We start from the raw sequence: 13,953 nt of genomic DNA, 5'->3' as shown, positions 1-13,953 counted from the left end.
TGGTCTTTGAGCAGCCAAATCCTCCGGGGCTTGAGTGGTTAAAAGATTAGCGTAATGCAAGTCATCCTATCAGTGTGTGCTGATGTGTAACATTTCTTGGTTCTATGTATAGTGTGTAATTGTGTGTATTTAAGGTAAATGGAGGCATCCACAATGCTGCCGGTAGATCATGTGATCTTTTTTTCCAAGACATAAGGCCAAATGAGGGAACTCAGGCAATGTATTTTCTACACACGGCAGGGTGTACTCTTTCACACACAAGTGACTTTTGAATTTAAATATAAGATCTGCTTTAAAATGTTAAAAGTTGAATGTTCTTGGTTGAAAATTATTTTTATGAAATATTTTGCACAAGTACGCAAACAAACAGCACATAACAGAGCACTACCACGTGCGTGATGACGTTATTGCACGTGGATGCATGGCGGTCATTTTGCTCATAATGGTATAACTACAGAGTCACCAAACAATTGGATTCCATTTTCTTCCCTTTCATCACCATGGACCTTATATGTTTGTTTATCTCATTTTTTTCCATTATTGATTTGGGGCACTATTTGTTACTCCTGACCAAGCTTGTTTAGTGAACGAAACATGTAGAGTTAAGTTCGTTTTGCACCTTATTTTTTCATATTTTTTTGGGGTTGACACATTGGTCATATGGTTTACTATGATAGTAAACAAGCAGTTTACAAGGAAGTTATGAAAGCTTTTTTTGACTAAGACCAACGAGTGGCTTGGATGCAAGACACCATACCAATGTAATTGGCCAGTCAAATTGCCAATGGTTTACAATGGAGATATGAGAGTTATTATATATTTTTATGACTGAGACCAACGAGTGGCTTGAATGCATGACACCGGCGGTAAAGCTAGACATTCTTCCACCCGAGCCAAAGACTCAGTTGGGCGCCCAACCCAACCACAGAGAAAAGTTCTCCATCCAAACACTCCCAGCCCCCTGCCCAGAGAGGTAAGTGTAATAAATACCTAGATGAAACATAGTATGGTAATAATAATAATAAAGGTTTTAGTAATAGTGATTTCAAACCTCACTTTTGTAGGAGATTAGGACAGGCGCCGCCAGGAAAGAAGAAGCGAGTCAAGAAGATGGTCTTTATTAAGGCCTGCTTCTGAGTGCTCTTCTTCCCTCCCGGCAGCACCCCTCCCAATTCCACTGTGGGGGTGAGGCTTAGAAATCTCCTCCTAAAGCGCTGCTGCTTTCTTCTGGCATGGTGGTTAGAGTTGCCACCATTTCTTCAAGCCAATCCCGTACACTTTAGCGATGCACACCAATTTATATTTTTTTGTAGTATACACTATAGGATTTTAAAAGACCTGGGACACCTTTGGGTACCCCTAGGAGAGCAGCAATGTGGAAAATTGCTTTAAAATTTGGAGGAGCTTAAAGGGGCATGGTTATAAAAGAAACAAAAGCATTCTTGTATCCACAAAATATACTAAGATTACTAAAAAAAATGTCACTGAAAAAATATGAACTTGGCCTACCTTATAAGTTGACAATGTCAGTCAGTAGATCAGTGGACAGTGTCAGTCAGAAGAGCAGTGGACAGTGTGCAGACAGTGTCAGTAGGACAGTGGATAGCATGTGGGCAGTGTCAAAAAGGCAGAGATTGGTATCAGTAGGTGAGAGATTGGTGTCAGTAGGGCAGTGGACGGTGTGAGTAGGGCAGTGGATGGTGTCAGTAGGGCAGTGAATGGTTTCAGTAGAGCAGTGGATTTTGTCAGTATGGGCAGTGGACAGTGTCAGTAGGGCAGTGGATGGTGTCAGTAGGGCAGTGGACGGTGTCAGTAGAGCAGAGATTGGTGTCAGTAGAGAAGTGGATGGTGTCAGTAGGGCAGTGGAAGGGGACAGTAGGGGAGAAGATGGTGTCAGTAGGTCAGTGGATGGTTTCATTAGATCAGTGAATGTTGTCAGTAGATCAGTGGATGATGACAGTAGAGCAGTGGATGATATCAGTAGGGCAGAAGTTGGTGTCAGTAGGGCAGGGGACAGTATCAGAGGAGCAGTGGACGGTGTCAGTAAAGGAGAGTTTGGTGTCAGTAGGTCGAGAGGTTGGTGTCCGTAGGGCAGTGGACAGTATTAGTATAGTAGGGGATGGTGTCAGTAGAGCAGTGGATGGTGTCAGAAAATCAGTGGATGGTGTCAGAAAATCAGAGGATGGAGTAAGTAGAGCAGTGGACAGTGTCAGTAGAGCATTGGACGATTTCAGTAGGGCAGAGGTTGGTGTCAGTAGGGCAGGGGATGGTATCAGAAAAGCAGTGGATGGTGTCAGTAAGAGAGAGTTTGGTGTCAGTAGGGTGAGAGGTTGGTGTCAATAGGGCAGTGGACGGTGTCATTAGAGCAGAGGATGGTGTTAGTAGAGCAGTGAACGGTTTCAGTAGGGCAGTGGATTTTGTCAGTATGGGAAGAGGACAGTGTCAGTAGGGAAGTAGACGGTTTTGGTAGGGCAGTGGATTGTGTCAATCACTAGAGCAGTGGATTTTGTCAGTAGGGCAGAGGACGGTGTCAGTAGAGCAGTGGACAATGTCAGTAGAGCAGTGAATGGTTTCAGTAGGGCAGTGGATTTTGTCAGTAGGGCAGTGGATGGTGTCAGTAGAGCAGTGGACGGTGTCAGTAGAGCAGAGATTGGTGTCAGTAGAGCAGAGGATGGTGTCAGTAAGGCAGTGGATTTTGTCAGTAGGGCAGTGGATGGTGTCAGTAGGGCAGTGGACGGTGTCAGTAGAGCAGAGATTGGTGTCAGTAGAGCAGTGGATGGTGTCAGTAGGGCAGTGGACGGTGTCAGTAGAGCAGTGAATGGTTTCAGTAGGGCAGTGGATTTTGTCAGTAGGGCAGTGGACGGTGTCAGTAGAGCAGTGGATGGTGTCAGTAGGGCCGGGGACGGTGTCAGTAGAGCAGTGGATGGTGTCAGTAGAGCAGTGAATGGTTTCAGTAGAGCAGTGGACGGTGTCAGTAGAGCAGTGGACGGTGTCAGTAGGGCAGTGGACGGTGTCAGTAGAGCAGTGGATGGTGTCAGTAGGGCAGTGGATGGTTTCAGTAGAGCAGTGGATGGTGTCAGTAGAGCAGTGGACGGTGTCAGTAGAGCAGTGAATGGTTTCAGTAGAGCAGTGGATTTTGTCAGTATGGGCAGTGGACGGTGTCAGTAGCACAGTGAATGGTTTCAGTAGAGCAGTGGATGGTGTCAGTAGAGCAGTTGACGGTGTCAGTAGAGCAGTGGATGGTGTCAGTAGAGCAGTTGACGGTGTCAGTAGAGCAGTGAATGGTTTCAGTAGAGCAGTGGATTTTGTCAGTATGGGCAGTGGACAGTGTCAGTAGGGCAGTGGATGGTGTCAGTAGAGCAGAGATTGGTGTCAGTAGAGCAGTGGACAGTGTCAGTAGGGCAGCGGACGGTGTCAGTAGAGCAGTGGATGGTGTCAGTAGAGCAGTGAATGGTTTCAGTAGAGCAGTGAATTTTGTCAGTAGCGCAGTGGACGGTGTCAGTAGGGCAGTGAATGGTTTCAGTAGAGCAGTGAATTTTGTCAGTAGCGCAGTGGACGGTGTCAGTAGGGCAGTAGATGGTGTCAGTAGTTTTTTACTTTTTGTATATTTTTTTTATTTTTTATTATTTTTTTATTTATTTTTTTACAATTTTTTTAAGCCCGTTGGGGGAATTAAAGTGAGTGATTAGTACAGATAACACACACTGTTCATTCAGGAAAGGAAGGGGCAATTACATTTACCAGCCCCTTCCACCACTCTCCATCCTGACACATACCGCAGCAGTCAGTCTAAGAGGTGAGAGGGGGGAGCCGGCAATACGGTGGGGGGGGGGGGGGGAGACAGGGTGGGACTCAGACAGAAGAAGGAGAGGAGGGGCGGAATTTATCTGAACCAATCGCCATTGGCTGTATTTTCCTCCCGCAGCCACAGAATCTGGCTTTTAGCGACTGCAGGGTGAAAATACAGCTTTGCAAATACTTACGAGCAGGGCCCTCTGATTCCTTTGGTACCAAATCGTATTGTAACTGTAATGTCCGCCATTCATTTTGTTAAGCGCTGGGCAAACAGTTGGCGCTATATAAATCCTGTATAACAATAATATTCTAGCAAATGCCACCCCTGCCATCCCTCCTGCCCACGTCTGACTTCTAGGTAGCAGGCTGAATTCCCAGGGTTCGGATCCTGGCTCCCCTGCGATCAGCGGCAGTGCAGGCTCACAGAGCAGATAACGGTGTGAATGCAGCTCAGCGGCTCAGCTGGGTCAGTCCAGCCCGATTCCAACCTCCTAAATCCCAGCTAGTGTCAGCGCTGCAGACAATTTGATGCCCCCCCCCCCCTCAAGTTGGCACCCGGGGCAGGTGCCTCCCCCTGCCCCCCCCCCCCCCCCCCCCTTAGTTTTGACCATGCATGACACCATGTCACAGTAATTGGCCAGTCAGAATGTCTTAGAAGGGGAGGTTTCCTTGTAGATAGTGATCAACCTGACATCCCTATAATAGGGACAGGTTAGAAAAGAGTATCAGATGAGGACAACTGTTAAGCTAATCTGTGTATCCTCCCATCTTTTTGTTCTCCTATATAACTAGGGCTTATGCTTTCCATCCTAAAAGTATATACACGTGAATTTGTGCACCTATTTGCTTTTCCTTTTCTTTCATGACATACACTATATTACCAAAAGTAAAAACTAGAAACAGGGCTGCACATGCACCAGTGGCCAACAAGAGAGAGAAAAATGTCACCTTTGTTGACTGTGAAATACACTATATTACCAAAAGTATTGTGACGCCTGCCTTTCCACGCACATGAACTTTAATGGTATCCCAATCTTAGTCCGTAGGGTTCAATATTGAGTTGCATGAAAGCAAAAAAGACAAAAGCGAAATTGGGACTTTACATGAGGTGGGACCAGACCCAGATAAACATATATATAATGAAAGGGACCAAAGGATAATGTAAAATTGTATGTTTATTGGCGGTCTATAAACCAGATACTGGTAAAACCAAATGTTCACTGGAAACGTGTAGCCCATGGTAATGGGGTACACCTAAATGAAACAAAGGTGAGTATACATGGTCCAAGACAAAAAGTACATGGTAAAACATTATTATCCTGGAACATACAAATAAGTACATAGAGCATAAATAAGGTCATAAATACAAAGTATGATAACAACAACTTAAAAAAGCTGACATAGCCTGTGTTGAACTCAACGCGTTTCGTGAAAATATCACTTCATCAGGAGTAGGCATGTTGCAAGGTCTAAAGAAAATATACATAAATAAGTAAGGTAAAATATAATAAGCAAGTATAACCCCACAGCCCCATGGGGGGGTATAGCTTACACTGAGGTGGCGTGAAGTCCAGAGAGTCTCAATTAAAGTCCCAAACTCCCTTCCCCCATAATCAATATTGAGTTGGCCCACCCTTTGCAGCTATAACAGCTTCAACTCTTCTGGGAAGGCTGTCCACAAGGTTTAGGAGTGTGTCTATGGGAATGTTTGGCCATTCTTCCAGAAGCATTTGTGAGGTCAGGCACTGATGTTGGAGAAAAAGCCTGGCTCACAGTCTCCGCTCTAATTCATCCCAAAGGTGCTCTATCTGGTTGAGGTTTAGGTCTCTTTGCAGGCCAGTCAAGTTCCTCCACCCCAAACTCTCTCATCCATGTCTCTATGGACCTTGCTTTGTGCACTGGCCCAAATCATTTGGTGGAGGGGGGATTATGGTGTGGGGTTGTTTTTCAGGGGTTGGGATTGGCCTCTTAGTTCCAGTGACGGGAACCTCTTAGGGTGTCAGCATACCAAGACATTTTGGAAAATGACCTTTCCCTATCAATTTGCAGTGCTGTAACTTTCTGTAAAATGCAGTGCAATATAATGGTGCACACAGATGGAGTACAGAATCCCCCAGAAATGTCCTACTTATGTGATTGGCTCACTGATTTTCCAAGAATTCTGCACCTGCAACAAAAATGTCATTTTGTTGAGATACTTGCAAAGGGAAATCACATCTAAAGGATGCAGACTTCGCCAATTTCCTCATTAGAGACCTGCAGATGCAGTAGATAATTATAATAATTATAAAACCACTCCCATACATATTCACTCCACACATGGACACAGACAAATAAACAACTATTTCTTCAGAATAAAAAAGGTAGGAATCTGCAACAAATGCCCTTCTGGAAGAATGATCAAACATTCCCCTAGAAACTCTCCTAAACTTTGCAGGCAGCCTTCTTAAAAGAGTTGAAGCTGTTATAGCTGCAAAGGGTGGGCCAACTCAATATTGAACCCTACGGACTAAGACTGGAACGCCATTAAATTCATCTGCGTGTAAAGGCAGGCATCCAAAACATTTGGTAATATATTGTATTTCACAATCAACAAAGGTGACATTTTTCTCTCTCTTGGTGGCCACTGGTGCGTGAACATGCGCACCCCTGTTTCTAGCTTTTTCAGTGTTAGTACTTTAAGAGAGTATGTACATTATAGCAGGCAATTTGTTCAGTAGTAATTCATGAAAAATTAAGGCCACACAGCGCCAGACAAAGATATACATTGCTTATATCTGAGCTAAAATTCTGATAATAATAACAAAGACGAACTAAACCTACTAAAATTAAAACTTCTTCTCACACCCCCTGGAAACATAGGGGGCCCAATAGAACAAAATCATGGAGTTTACTAGGCCTTTTCAGGACACCGTAGGGGCAGTGGGTTTGTTCCAGTGTAAAAAATTGGGCCTTAATAGCATAAAACAATATGTTGAATAGGGTTCTATGGGCATTGGTCGAAAACCATCTCCTCTACTATGGGGAGTAGGCATACAGAAACTGTCACTGGAACGGGGGAGGCCAGGACCTCTGCAATACATTTCATAACTTTGTGACTTCCATCCAAAGGTCATGGATCAACGGGTAGTGCAAGGAAAAAATGGTCAAAATTGTCAGAGAATAAACACATCTCCAACACCCCGAGGAGCAAAATAACTATATCCCTGCCAATCAGGCCAGGATAAAATAAATCCTGTAAAGGGATTTGAAAGACCCAGTTTAAATGTTAAATTTTATTATAAGATGAAGGGGCTGAGTTAAAGTGTCAGTCATGGTACATATGTAAGTATGGGGTCACACATATCGTAGATGCTCAACTGCCAAACTTCATAATCCAATTCCATTTTTATTCTCTCAGAAGGATTGTGAGGTACTTGTTTTTGTTTTTTTTCCACTGTTTTTATTTACAAAAAAATCTAGAATGCATACACCAGACACTGTCAATATCGAAGTTATTTTCAAAGTCGTCATCGAAGTTATTTTTAAAGTCATCATCGAAGTTATTTTCAACGTCATCATCAAAGTTTTTTTCAAAGTCATCATTGAAGTTATTTTCGATGTCCCCATTGACGTTTTTTTCGACCTCATCATGAATGTAATTATCCATGTCATTTTCCATTGCTCTAATTTGAGTTTTTATTGGGGTACATGACTGAACAGGGGAATTTGGTTCGTGTATAAAGACCGGCACTTCTATTGGAGGCTCATTGGAAACACTTCTGCTTCCTATGTGTATATTCTCATCAGATGCAGAGAGTGAAACTTTCTGAACATCCTTCAAGTAGACATTTTTTCCAGCACCCACCACGATGTTTGATAGCCCAGAATGCAAAGTCTCTAAGATCACATCTTCCTCCAGATCCCCCGCTTTCTGGATCATTTCTCTACCCATTTCTGTGTCCAAATTATACTCATCCACTGAGAGGCAAAGCAAACCTTCTGCAGTCTGTAAGGCAGATGTTGGGTTAGTATTTCTATTCAGCTCCTCAATTTGAGTGATCTTCTTTTCTATTTTAGACTTTTCCTTTTCTAGTTGCTGGATAGAATTGGAGACTGAGAGGGAAATTTGTTTTTGTTTCCTGTAGATCTCAGTCAGTGCTTTCCTCTCTAGATCCTTTTGTTTTATCCTGATTTCTTTCATTATGACATTGACTTTCTCAGCTATACCGCCTGCTTCCTTATCTATCTTCCTCTGGTGATCCTGCAGACTCTGGAGCATTGCTTCAGTTTCCTCCCTTTTAGTGGACAATATCTCCAGAATCGGTTTCAGATTTTTTGTCTGTTGTTGCAAAAACTCACTTATTGTGTACACTTTGTGCCCATTGTGGTCCGAGGTCATACAGTCAGCACAGATACATGTACCATCATCAATGCAGTAATACTCCAGGATCTTCTTGTGGACGGGACATTTTCTGTCTTTCAAGGAAGTGGTGGGATCGGCGAGGACGTGTTCTGGAGATTTGCTGTGTTCCTGTTGATGCACATCACAAAGAAAAGCTTCACAGTGTAGACACAATGTAACAGCCAGTACAGGAAAGTCGACACAATCACTGCAGACATGCTCAGGTTTGTCTCTCTTTGTTTCCACAGAATGGACATGGTTGGCAATGTTGGATAATCTTGGATTCTTCTTTAATTCTGGACGTCTCCTGAACTCCTGCATGCATTCTGGACAGAAGTATTCCCTTTCATGTTGGTTGTCAAATGTTTTTGTGATGCAAACTTGGCAGAAGCTGTGTCCACATATCAGGGTGATGGGATCTGTAAAAATGTCTGTACAGATGGAACACGTCACCTCAAGCTTCAGTTCCGCAGCCGCCATCACTGAAAAAAAGCCCAAAAAATAATCTATAATTATGAAGCACTGGAAAAAAAATGGCCCAACATTAAAAGATGCAGCACATTCATTGTACAAATTTAAGAGTGCTCATTCTACAACCTTTAGGCTGAAGGGTTCATGCTTGTTCCTATATAGCAGTGGTCTCCAAACTGCGGCCCTTGATTGCCCCTATCTGACCCTTGGGACACTATTCCTCCCACTGCTACAAGGCACAATTCCTCCCACTGGATGCCGACAATAGGGCATAATTCCTGACACTGACACTACTGATGGGGCACTTTCCTTCCCCTAGATACCAACAATGGGGCACTATTCTTCCAACTAATACCAATGATGGAGTACTATTCTTCCAAATAATACCGATGGTGGAGCACTGTTCCTCCAACTAATACCAATGATGGGGCACTATTCCTCCAAATATTACCAAGGATGGGGCACTATTCCTCCAAATATTACCAATGATGGGGCACTATTCCTCCAAATATTACCAATGATGGGGCACTATTCCTCCAAATATTACCAATGATGGGTCACTATTCCTTCAACTACTACCAATGACGGGGCACTATTCATTCAACTAATACCATTGATGGGGCACAGATCCTCCCACTGGACACTGGTAGTGGGGCATAATTCCTGCCATTGGCACTACTGATGGGGCACTTTCCCTCCCATTGATACCAACAATGGGGAACTATGCCTCCAACTAATACCAATGGTGGAATAATATTTCTCCAACTAATACCAATCATGGGGCAATATTCTATCAACTACTACCAGTGATAGGGCACTATTCTTTCAAATAATACCAATGATGGGACACTATTTCTCCAAATATTACCAATGAGGGGGCACTATTCCTTCAACTACTACCAATGATGAGGCACTATTCCTTCAACTACTTCTAATAATGGGGCAATATTCCTTCAACTACTATCAATGATGGGGCACTATTACCTTAACTACTACCACAGATAGGACACTATTCCTTCAACTACTACAAATAATGGGGTACTATTCCTTCAACTAATGCTATTGATGGGGCACTATTTCTTCAACTACTACCAAAGATGGGGCACTATTCCTTTAACTACTACCAATAATGGGGTACTATTCCTTCAACTAATACCAATGATAGGGCACAATTCCTCCCATAGGACACATTCAGTGGGGCATAATTCCTGCCATTGACACTACTGATGGGGCACTTTCTCTCCCATTGATACCAACAATGGGGCACTATGCTTCCAACTAATACCAATGGTGGAATAATATTCCTCCAACTAATACCAATCATGGGGAACTATTCCATCAACTACTACCGGTGATGGGGCACTATTCTTCCAACTAATACCAATGATGGGGCACTATTCCTTCAACTACCACCAGTGATGGGACAATATGCATCTAGCTACTACCAATAATGGGGTACTATTCCTTCAACTAATACCAATGTTGGGGCACTATTCCTCCCACTGATACCAATGATGGGGCACTATTCCTTTAACTACTACCAGTGATGGGGCACTATGCCTCTAGCTACTACCAATGATGGGATACTAGTCCTCCAAATAATACCAAAGGTGGGGTACTATTCCTCCAAATAATACCAATGATGGGGTACAATTGCTTTAACTACTAACAATTATGGGGTACTCTTCCCTCAACTAATACCAATGATGGGGCACTATTCCTCCCACTGATACCAATGATGGGGGCACTATTCCTTTAACTACTACCAGTGATGGGTCACTATGCCTCTAGCTACTACCAATGATGTGGGTACTATTCCTCCAAATAATACCAATGATAGGGTACTATTCCTCCAACTAATACCAATGATGAGGCACTATTCCTTCAACTACCACCAGTGATGGGACACTATTCCTCTAGCTACTACCAATAATTGGGTACTATTCCTTCAACTAATACCAATGATGGGGCAGTATTCCTCCCACTGATACCAATGATTGGGCACTATTCCTTTAACTACTACCAGTGATGGGGCACTATGCCTCTAGCTACTACCAATGATGGGGTACTATACCTCCAAATAATACCAATGATGGGGTACAATTGCTTTAACTAGTAACAATGATGGGGTACTATTCCTTCAACTAATACCAATGACGGGGCACTATTCCTCCCACTGATACCAATGATTGGGGCACTATTCCTTTAACTACTACCAGTGATGGGTCACTATGCCTCTAGCTACTACCAATGATGGGGTACTATTCCTCCAAATAATACCAATGATAGGGTACTATTCCTCCAAATAATACCAATGATAGGGTACTATTCCTCCAAATAATACCAATGATGGGGTACTATTCCTCCTAATAATACCAATGATGGGGTACTATTCCTCCTAATAATACCAATGATGGGGCACTATTCCTCCTAATAATACCATACCAATGATGGGGTATTATTGCTTTAACTACTAACAATGATGGGGTACTATTCCTCCAACTAAACCCAGTGATGGGGCACTACTTCTCCAAAACCAATGAAGCAGAAAAAAATAATCTAATTATAAAGCACTGGAAAAAAATCTGGAAAATATGGAAAATAGAATAACAAATAACAAAGTAGTTGTAAAGCCTGAAAGTTTTTTTTCTTCATGTGTTCGTTGCTTGAAGGTAAAATACCTTCAGTATGCAGCTTCCCCCTTAGCCCCCTCTAATACATACCTGAGCCTTATCTCAGTCCAGTGATGTGCATAAGAGCAGCTGCCGTTCCATCTCTCTGCCTCCTCATTGGCTCAGAGATAGCAATGAGAGCCGTTGTCTCCTGCTGCTGTCAATCAGCTAGTGAAGACGGAGGAATGGGATCATTTTTTTTCTCTTTCAACCTGTTAGCTGAATAGAAAAAATGATGAATGTATGGGCTGCCTAAGCAAAATAACAATGTAACAGTGAGCTGTTGATAATGTGCAGTTCATATGTCAGACATTTCCTGTAGCTTTATTCATAAATCATCCATGCACAAAATAGAAACAAAAACATTTCTCTGATGGGGATTGTTTGGGCATGCAAATATTTGTAAAATGTAAAAAATGTGGCCCTAGTACAGCACAGTTTGAAATCCCTCCGATCTACATAAAGTCTTGTCCCATTAAATCCTCACACTAACTATGTGATCTATGAGGAAGCCTTCTGTTTGTTGATTTCTCAGCTTTTAAGAGAATTTTATATTACAACAAAAACTTACCGAGAAATGACGCTCTGTGTTACAAATACTTCCTTGTATAAAGAAACGTAGAAAAGTGACGTTGACTCCTCCCCTTAGTATTAATCTACGCAGGAATGTTTCAATTCCGCTACAGTTGACAAACTCACTTCCTCTGCTGGCAATTCTTTTGAACAACAACTACAAAAAAAAAGAAAAAAAAAAGAAACATTTTTAACCCTTTTGCTGCCAGTTCTGTACATCATACCGACCTGACTGTGGGGAGGGGTCGGTGTTTTACACACATTCGGGGGGATTTTTGTGTAAATCTAACATGCAGATTCCTGCCTGTAAGGCTCATGCAGTTTGCATTTGATCCACTTCTGCAATGCATTTTTCAACACCCATTTTTGGCGCATTTTTTGTGCATTTTTTGATGCCTTTTGAATTTTGCATTTTTTATCATTTTTTTTGGACAATATGTAGTTGGGTGGATTAAAAAAATGAAAATCACAGAAAAAAAAACACACTACATGCTTTTCTGCAGCTTCTCCATTATGCTGGGTTCACACTTGTGCAATCACACAGACATCGCATGCATCACATGCGCAGTTTGTATGGCTGAATTGTGAATTCGCATTTTTGGCTGAATGGCTGAAATCGCATCGCATTTGCACCAAAATGGTGCAGGACCCTTTTTTTCGGTCCGCACTGGAATCAGATCGCATGAGTGTTCGAACCTATGTGATTGGATCCCTGCACCATTTCACAGTTCGCACTGCGTTTTGCGAACCGATCTGGGGGTGTCATTAACTGTACAGGGTCAGGGTCTGATGAAGGAGCCACGCACCACCACCACCACCTGACACCGGCCGCATGCATTCCAGCATAGAAAAGTGACGTTGACTCCTCACCTTAGTATTGATCTACGTTTGCCGCAGGAATGTTTAACCACTTTACGACCAGCCGCCGCAGATGAACTTGTACGGCGATCGCCTGGGAGGAGCTAGGGGGCGATCATGCGCGCTGAAAGCACGCTCCTGCCCCCGCTCGTCAGCGGGGGAGCCAGTGCGGGTGTCAGGCGGCTCCGATGGCCGCTGGCCACTCGCAATCTCCCACCGCGGACAGAGAAGGATGGATGGCTGGTGTAAACACAGCCGTCCGTACTTCTTACTGAAGTGATCACAGCTGTCATGTGATCCTGCTGTATAGGATCACATGTCTCTGTGATGACTTCACAAGCCACGCCCCCCACAGTTAGAAGCACGCCCCTAGGACACACTTAACCCCTCCCTCTCCAATACAGTTAACCCCTTCCCTGCCAGTGTCATTTTTACAATAACAGTGCATATGTATAGCACTGATTACTGTAGTAATGTCACTGGTACCCCCAAAAGTGACAAAAATGTCAGTTGGGAGTTCGATCTGTCGCCACAATGTCGCAGTCCCGCTAAAAATCGTAGATCGCCGCCATTACTAATAAAAAATAAATACATAAAAAAAATAACGTAAATCTTTCCCCTAGTTGTAGACGTGATAACTTTTGAGCAAACCAATCAAAATACGCTTATTGTGTTTTTTTTTTTTTTTTACCAAAAATATGTAGCAGAAAACAAATTGGCCTAAAATGATGAAAAATTTAGATTTTTAATTTTTTTTTATTGGGAATGTTATATAGCAGTTAGGGGTCCGATCTGTCTGCCGCAATGGCGCAGTCCCACAAAAATAAATTGCAGATCGCCGCAATTACTAGTTAAAACAAAAACAATAAAAAATACATAAATCTTTCCCGTAGTTAGTAGACGCAAAAACTTTTGCGCAATCAAAATACGCTTATTGCGATTTTTTTTTTACCAAAAATATGTAGCAGAAAACAAATTGGCCTAAAATGTTAAAAAATTTTGATTTTTACATTTTTTTTGAGAATTTCATATAAAAGAATGTGAAAAATATTGTTTTTTTTTTTTTTTTCCAGAATTGTTGTTTTTTTTTTTTGTTTATAGCGCAAAAAATAAAAATCGCACAGGTGATCAAATACCACCAAAAGAAAGCTCTATTTGTGGGGAAAAAAATACATCAATTTTATTTGGGTACAGCATCGC

General features: G+C 42.6%; 1 protein-coding gene across 1 annotated transcript; it reads right to left on the bottom strand.

Annotated features, from left to right (window-relative positions):
• Positions 1-7,237: 7,237 nt before the first annotated feature.
• LOC309568358 (E3 ubiquitin-protein ligase TRIM17-like) lies at positions 7,238-11,981 on the bottom strand (the record flags this gene model as incomplete). The annotated part of the gene is made up of 2 exons (XM_082274023.1): positions 11,894-11,981; positions 7,238-8,661 (listed from the first exon to the last, which is right to left on the bottom strand). Exon 2 carries the CDS (start codon positions 8,657-8,659, stop codon positions 7,238-7,240), a length of 1,422 nt encoding a protein of 473 aa, XP_082130149.1. The 5' UTR covers positions 8,660-8,661; positions 11,894-11,981.
• Positions 11,982-13,953: the final 1,972 nt, after the last annotated feature.

The sequence above is a fragment of the Pelophylax lessonae genome (assembly GCF_965119305.1).
Source record: "Pelophylax lessonae genome assembly, chromosome: 12".
NCBI lineage: Eukaryota > Metazoa > Chordata > Amphibia > Anura > Ranidae > Pelophylax > Pelophylax lessonae.
This window is presented reverse-complemented; position numbering and strand designations above follow the sequence as displayed.